Source organism: Pediculus humanus, genomic scaffold, assembly GCF_000006295.1.
Source record: "Pediculus humanus corporis 1103172107373 genomic scaffold, whole genome shotgun sequence".
Taxonomy (NCBI): domain Eukaryota; kingdom Metazoa; phylum Arthropoda; class Insecta; order Psocodea; family Pediculidae; genus Pediculus; species Pediculus humanus.
In genome coordinates, this window is record NW_002987001.1 from 80,053 (window position 1) to 87,609 (window position 7,557).

The window sequence follows — 7,557 nt, forward strand, 5'->3', positions numbered from 1 at the left end:
AAAAAAAAAAAAAAAAAATGGAAAACTCAGTTACCTTTAGCGCCACTTAGAAATTCAAATTTTTTTTTTTTTTTTAAAAAAAAAACTTTTTTTTCGAATAAATAAATAAAGAAATAGAATAAAATTTTTTTTTTTAAATTCAAATTTATATGAATAAATACCTAACGAACAATTTAAAAAAAAAATTTTCCCTTTTTTCGAAATGTTTTTTAATTTATATAAAAAAAATTCATGTTTTCATCCGCCATATTTGTTTTTTTTTTAATAAATAAAAGGAATTTACGCATATGATTATTATTAATAATTAAAAAATACAAACGAACGATCGATCGAGTTTTTTTTAACCCTAAAGAAATTTTATCAATTATTATTATTATTATTAACATCTGCTATTTGTTAATTTTGTTAATAAAGAAACATAATCGAACATAATATGTTGTTTTTACTTGTGGCAGTTTTTTTTGTGTCAGTTACCGCTAATTATTATTTTTATTAATAATTTTTTTTGTTTTGTTTTATGTTTTGTCATCGTAAATCAAATCGTTTCCTTTTTTGATATTTTCCGAATCTTCTTCTTTTTCTTTTTCGTGACATTCGAATATTCTTTTAAGCATACATAAAATGATAATAATAATAATAATAAAAATTCAAGTGAATGAAAAAGGGGTAAAAAAAAAAAAAATGAAGAAGAACAAATAAATTTGATTCACATTTTCAATATGATGACAACAAACATTTTAACTGTCACACGAAAAAAATTTTTTTTTTTTTTTTCGATTCACACGAATCGAATGTATGACTTATAAAAAAACACAAAACAACAACACAAAACACAACAACAACAACATAACACAACACACGTGTTTTATACATACCCCATAGACGACGAGGATGTTATTATAATTGTTTTGTAATTTGTATCGTATTAACAAAAAAAGAAACATTTTTTTTTTTTTTTTTTTTTAATAAGAGGATTATTAGAAACGTCGAGACGTAGGTAAGTGAAAAAGGAAGTGACGTCATAAGAGAGAGAGAGAGAAAATTTTTTTTTCCATTAATTAACGAGAAATTCATTCGAAATTAAGACTTTGTTGTTGTTGTTTTTTTTCTTTTTTTTCGCTTTAAAAATAAAATTAATAATTATTTATATTTATTTAAATAAATTATTAAGTAATAACTATGTATTATTATTATTATTATTATTAAATAAAAAATAAATAAAACATGCGTAAATATTTTTTTTTTTTGACGTAACGTATTTGAAAACACCCTTCGTCTTTTTTTTGTTGTTGAATGCTTCTTAATTTTATTTCATTCTCTTTTCAATTCTTTTTTTTTTTTATTTAACACGTAATTGTAGGCGTTTTGTTGTTCTTAAATGCTACACTCGAAAAAGGAAAAAAAAGGGGGAGAGAAGGGGAGGAGGAAAATTTCGGTAAAAGAAAATTTTTTTCTTTTTTACTCGAGGGGAGATTTAAACGTGGACGAAAACAAAACAAAAATCAAAATTATTTTTATTTAACCGACAAATATTATTATTATTTTACCATAGTATAAATTTCCAATGGGATCAGAAGGAGGGGGGTGGGAGGGAGGAAGGCGGTAAAATATTTTTTAAAAAATTAGTATTCGAATCGAATAAGAAAGAAAAAAAAAAATTTTTTTTTTCCATCCTTTTTCCCCCCCTTTTTTTTTTTTTTTTTTCATTTCAGCAGCGATTTGTTCAGAATGAGATAAAAAAAAAAATTTTTTTTTTTTTAAATAATAAACCTTACCTACCTGAATTATAATAATTGATACCTGTTTTATTTGTATAAGTAGTTTACGTTAAAAAAAAAAAAAATGAATGAATGAAAAAACTAAAAGAAAATTTATTTATCTCCCGCCCATTTAAAAAAAAAAAAAAAAATTAAAATTTGTTTATTTGTGAACCACGTGATATTTTTTTTGCAGCAGACGAAATTTTTTGCAAATTTTAATCGATATTTATGAATGAAATTCATTCTGATTTTCTTTAAAAAAAAAAAAAAAAATTCTACGTTTATTAATAACGTAAAAAAAATGAATAATTTAAAAATAACAAATAATACAATCGGTGAATATCAGCAACAAACAAACAAACAAACAAACAAAACTACAACTAAATTTACTTAAATGGTTGTTTTATTTTTTTACCGGAGTCGAACTAATTGGTTATTATAAAGAATTTATGAGATTTTTTTTTTTTTTTAGTTGTTGTAACTGGAGAATGCCTTGAAGGATTTTTTATTAACAAGTTTTTCTTTTTACCAGGTAAGCTACTTCCTTTTTTTTTTTTTTTCTTCGCTAATTAAAATTTTATTTTTTTATTTAAGAAACAAACTTTTAAAAAAAAAAATAATAATAATAATAATTTTTAAAGGGGGGGGGGGGGAGGTTCGACAGTATAATTTATGACGAGTCTAGCCGACGAGTTTAAAAAAAAAAAAAATCACATATAATAATAATAATTTTTCCATTTTTTTTTTTTTTTTTTAATTTTCGTTGCGCTAATCAAGAATTTTTTTTTTAATTAATATTGTTTATGCAAAAGTTAATTGTACTACTGTTTAAATGGACTCATATGAAAACAAACAAACAAACGAACAAACAAACGAATGAATGGTATGAGAAAATAAAAAAAAAAAAAACAAATCGAAAGTTTTTCAACGTAGAATTAAATAAACAAACTACGAGTGGGGGTTTTTTCTATAAAAAAAAAAAAAAAATGGCGGATTTAAAGTGAAAAAATCGATGGATTGATACTAAAAGATTTTATGTAATTTTTCTCGAGAGAATTGAAATCATACTAAGCCAATAAATAAATAAATAAATAATTTATTGGTTGAGTAAACTTTTATTTTGTGAATCATCAACACCATCACCACCACCACCACCACCCCCCCCCATCATCATCATCACCACCACCACTGTCACCATCTTGTAAACAATCATAATTATAGGGTATAAAACCTGAAAGTGAAAAACTATAAAGAGGTCAAGGGTTGTTATTAAGGGGGTGATGTTATTATGACGTCATTATGGAATATTTTAAAAGGTTAATAATAAATATTTTCACCTGTTTTTTTCTAAAAAGTTTATGGAGTAATGATTTATCATCGATACCTTTTAGCCTTTTATTAATTTTTTATTATTTTGGGGAGGGAGGTTGTTGTTGGTTAATGATATCGTCGACGAATAATTAAACGATTTGAATTTTTTTTATTGGGAGGAGGGGGAAAAGGGGAAATGGAGCAAAAAAAATGGTTTAAAAGAGTTTATTAAAAAAAAGAAAAAAAATTAATAAAAGAGAAGAAAATTTTTTTTTGCGCGCGTACAAAAAAATGAAGTTTTCCTTTTTTTTTTTTTTTTCAAAACTCATATTTCAAGAAAATTTAAAATTAGATTATATTCTCTCGGATGAATTTTTCGATTCGATGCTCTTAGCTCAAGAGACTGACTCCCCTTTTTTTCCTCCTCTCCTCTACTTTCCCCCCTTTCCCCTTCCTTTTTTCTTATATTAAAAAAAAAATTTTTTTTTCTCCCGACCTCTCTCTCTTTCTCTGTTTCTTAACTTTCGAAAAACGAAGAAAAATCTTTTTTTTTCACAAAAAAAAAAAAAATCTTTTTATTTTATTTTTATTCTCTCTCTCTCTCTATTGGAAAAAAAAGAAAAATTTAATTTTTCATTTTTCAAGTTTTTACAAAAAAACTTGAAGAAGAAAAAAAAAAAAAAAGAGAAAAGAAAATTTTTTTTTCTCTACAAATCAAACGTCGAAAATTTTGTTTTTCTTTTTTTTCAACCGAGTTAAAAATTTACCGTCGAAGATCCCTAAAAAAAAAAAAAAGGAGCAAGCATGGTTAAGAGGACATAATACCATTAAGAAATTGTTTGGAGGGCTGGAAAACTTAAAAGGATCAAACGAAACTTGAATTTCAAATTGGACAAAATTCTAAATCCCATTGTATAACATTTATTTTTGTAATTGCATTCCATTTCTTCGTGTTAGTCTACACATGCTCAAATTTTAATCCAATCCTATTTTATACGAAAATTATCATGAGGGGGAACAAATAAAAAAAAAAGAAAAGAAAAGAAATAATAATAATAATAATAATAGGAAAAAAGACAAATTCGGGAGAGAGAGAAAAAAGAAAAAAAAAGAAAAATTATTACTGTTGTTGTTTCAACCCCTTTTATAAGGGACCGACGTCACGAAAATATTTAAATTTTTTTTCACCCCCCTCCCCCGTCCACCCGTCGATTTTTATTCGTCCCTCCCCTTCTCCCACCCCTTTAAATAACTCCTCACTTTTTTTTTTTTTTTTGGAAACGAAATTCCAGAGAATGAAAAAAAACAAAACAAAACAAAACAAAAACTTAATCGGGGAATCCCCATAACATATCATTTTTTATCAATTACAGAATTCGATGATAACGAAACAAAAAAAAAAAAACGCGGTACATAATCAAATACAATAACCAAAATAATGATGATGATGATGATGATAATTGTCATGTTACAAATGGCAAAGAACAATTCATTCAATCAATCATCACGTGGTTGTTGAATTTTATTTACAAAATCAGGTGGGATGTGATAAGAAAATGACGATGATGATGACAAGAGATAATCGCGAAAAAGGGAGAGAGGGGGAGAAGAGGAGAGAAAAGACACGTAAAAAATGATAACGAGAGAGAGAGAGAGAGGGAGAGGGTTCGTTACAACGAGAGATAAGGGAAGAAAGAAATGAAATGAAATTTTTTTTTTTGGGGGGTTTATTTCACATCACGTGTACGTTAATCACGTTTTATGATTATTCAGATGAGGAAAATTTTATTTTTTCCCTGATTAAAGGAAAACTGAAAAATCCGCGATTATAATGATGAAAAAATTTTCCTTTTGATTCTATTACCATATTTGTTTGATTAGAGACTTGAAAATATTTCAAATTCGTATCATTATTATTATTATTATTAACTTTGTTTTTTTTCATATTATTATTATTATTATTTTCTTTTTGTTAAAAGGAAAAGGGGGGGGGAAATTATTATGATAAAAGAAAGTATAATTTGAAAAAAAAAAAAACTTCCTTCTGGGAAAAAATAGAAAAAATTTGTGAGTCGAATCTCCTTCTCCCTCCCTCCCCACTCTACATTCCCTCTTCTTTCTTGACACAAAAAAATTATTATTATTATTATTTGTATCATTATATAAAAAATAACGATTTTTCTCCAGACAGACAGAATTATTCTAAAAATTCTTTTAAAAATTAATTTCCGGTTTTTTTTTTTTTTTTAATTAATTTAATTGACTCCGTGAAGTCGAATTTTTTTTAATAATTTTAATAATATATTATTATTATCATTATCATTATCATTATTATTATCATCGTCGAAAAATGTTTTTGAGGTCGAGTTAATTATTTACAATAATATTTTATTTTTATTTTTATTTATTTATTTTTTTTGTAATTGGCTGCGTATTTTGCCATAACTTTAAAACCTTCGAATGCTTCACTTGCGACTCCGTGAATTTCCGATGCAGGTACGACAAAACTATCCCTTCCAGCAGACGATAATTCGACGGTAAAAGATAAATCGACACCTAAAACTCCTTTGAAATAATCATCGGATCCACCGGCAGCTTCGTCTGTGGAAAATTAATCATTCGTATATTTATATAAAAATTTTTTTTTTTGTTAGGGTAAGAAGTGACGTCATCACCACCACCACCACCACCGCCATCTTACTTACATAATAATTCGGTCGATGAACCGACAGCGTATTTGGTACCGTTGTATTTTTTTATGGCCAAAGCAGCTTCTCTACCAATTTTATCCTGGAAAAAAAAGAAAATTTAATTAATAAACCGTTAATAAATTTTTATGTTTAATAAATAATTTAAATAAATAAAACTTACCATGAGTTCGGCTTGGGGAGCAGGTTTAGATGTTTTGTAACTCCAGGGGTAGAGAATGTAGGGGCCGTAACAGTGAACGGACACGAACGTTTTTATTCTCGGTGCGTATTTTGCTCCAGCATCGCGAACGTTTCTCATTTCGACTTCGGAAAATGGATAAGGTCCTTTAAATATTTCACTTCTAGGATCGCTGCTGGTACCACCTTCTCCCCAGTGAAAATCAAAATTTCTATTTCCGTCAGTTCCATAAGCTCCTCCGAACAAGGAACGAGTTTTACGCCATAAACGATTCTTTAATTCAATAATAATAATAATAATAATAATGAGTAAGGAGATAAAAAAATAAGGGAGGAGGGGAGGGGCGGAGTCGAGCATTTTACCGCGAAAATTTTTTTTACCTTTTCTCTAGAATATTCGTAACCGTCCGGATTAGTGACGGGTATCATGTAATAATCGATTTTATCAAGGAGTCCCGAATTATTTTCGAAATTTTCAACGAGTTGATGCAACATGTATAATCCTGTGGCATGTGCGAGCCATTCTCTGGCATGGATACCAATTTCGAAAAAAATAACCGGTTTTTTTGCAGAATGATCCGATGATACCTTTACCAGAAACATGTCTCTTCCATGATAACTTTTACCGATGTTTTCGACGACTGCGACGGATTCATTTTTATAATTTTTAATATCTCTCAAACTATTTATGTATCGTATCATCTGTCGATAATAATGATAATATCAATAATGGAGTTTTTATAATGATAAAAATAATAATAATAATAATATTTACTTCTTCGTACGAGCGGTATGTTAAATAAAACGGTGCTCCTGATTTAAATGCTATTCCTGGTCTTTTCTCTTCTTCGATGCTCCTGAAATCGATAATAATAATAATAATAATAATTAAATGAATATTTAAACGTTTAAAAGAAAAGTGTTTCGCATACGTACCTTCCGAGATTATCATTTGTTAAATTAAATTTATTTATTCCGGCAGATCGTAAAATTCCTAAAAATTTTAATTCTTTATGTGGGGGTACCAAATAGGTTTGCATGCAAAAATCACTTCCATCATTGTTAACGTATTTTTGTTGTTTTAATAAAGTGTATTTATCGACGATGTCACTTCCGCAATGTAAAACATTGTAAACTTTATAACTGTAATAAATTTTTGGATTAAAAACACATAAAAAAAAAAACAAAAAAATTATTATTATTATTATTTGGTGTTAATTACTTATCGTATGAAACGTAATCTTTTTTAAATGATAATACAAAACCAACTTGGAAGACGAGTAATAATAATTTTAATAATCCAGTCATTATTCCTTCTGGAAAAAAAAAAAAGAAATTTTTTAAATAAAAGGGAAAAAGGGGAAAAAACCTTTTTTTTTTTTTTTTTTTAGTTCAATTATTTAAATATCGTTTGTTTACTTTATGAAAAAAATTTTAGGGCTTTAATTAAAGCAAAAAAAAAATTCTGATTGTGTAATAAAAAAATAAAAAAAAATTCAAATTTATCTTTTTTTAATTTTAAAAAAGTTTAAAAAAAAAAAAAAACTTTGGATTATTTAAAAAAAATTTGCATTTTTACCACCAACTCCTCCTCCTTC

The 7,557-nt window shown here is 26.7% G+C and overlaps 2 protein-coding genes across 2 annotated transcripts; both read right to left on the reverse strand.

The window, feature by feature from the left end:
- Positions 1 to 5,475: 5,475 nt before the first annotated feature.
- Positions 5,476 to 6,661, reverse strand: Phum_PHUM019640 (carboxypeptidase A, putative; the record flags this gene model as incomplete). The annotated part of the gene is made up of 4 exons (XM_002422820.1): positions 5,476 to 5,672; positions 5,777 to 5,861; positions 5,943 to 6,233; positions 6,341 to 6,661. The coding sequence occupies 4 exons, from the start codon at positions 6,659 to 6,661 to the stop codon at positions 5,476 to 5,478; spliced, it is 894 nt and encodes a 297-aa protein (XP_002422865.1).
- A 206-nt stretch (positions 6,662 to 6,867) lies between these two features.
- Phum_PHUM019650 (uncharacterized protein) lies at positions 6,868 to 7,267 on the reverse strand (the record flags this gene model as incomplete). The annotated part of the gene is made up of 2 exons (XM_002422821.1): positions 6,868 to 7,102; positions 7,182 to 7,267. The coding sequence occupies 2 exons, from the start codon at positions 7,265 to 7,267 to the stop codon at positions 6,868 to 6,870; spliced, it is 321 nt and encodes a 106-aa protein (XP_002422866.1).
- Between the last annotated feature and the right edge of the window lie 290 nt (positions 7,268 to 7,557).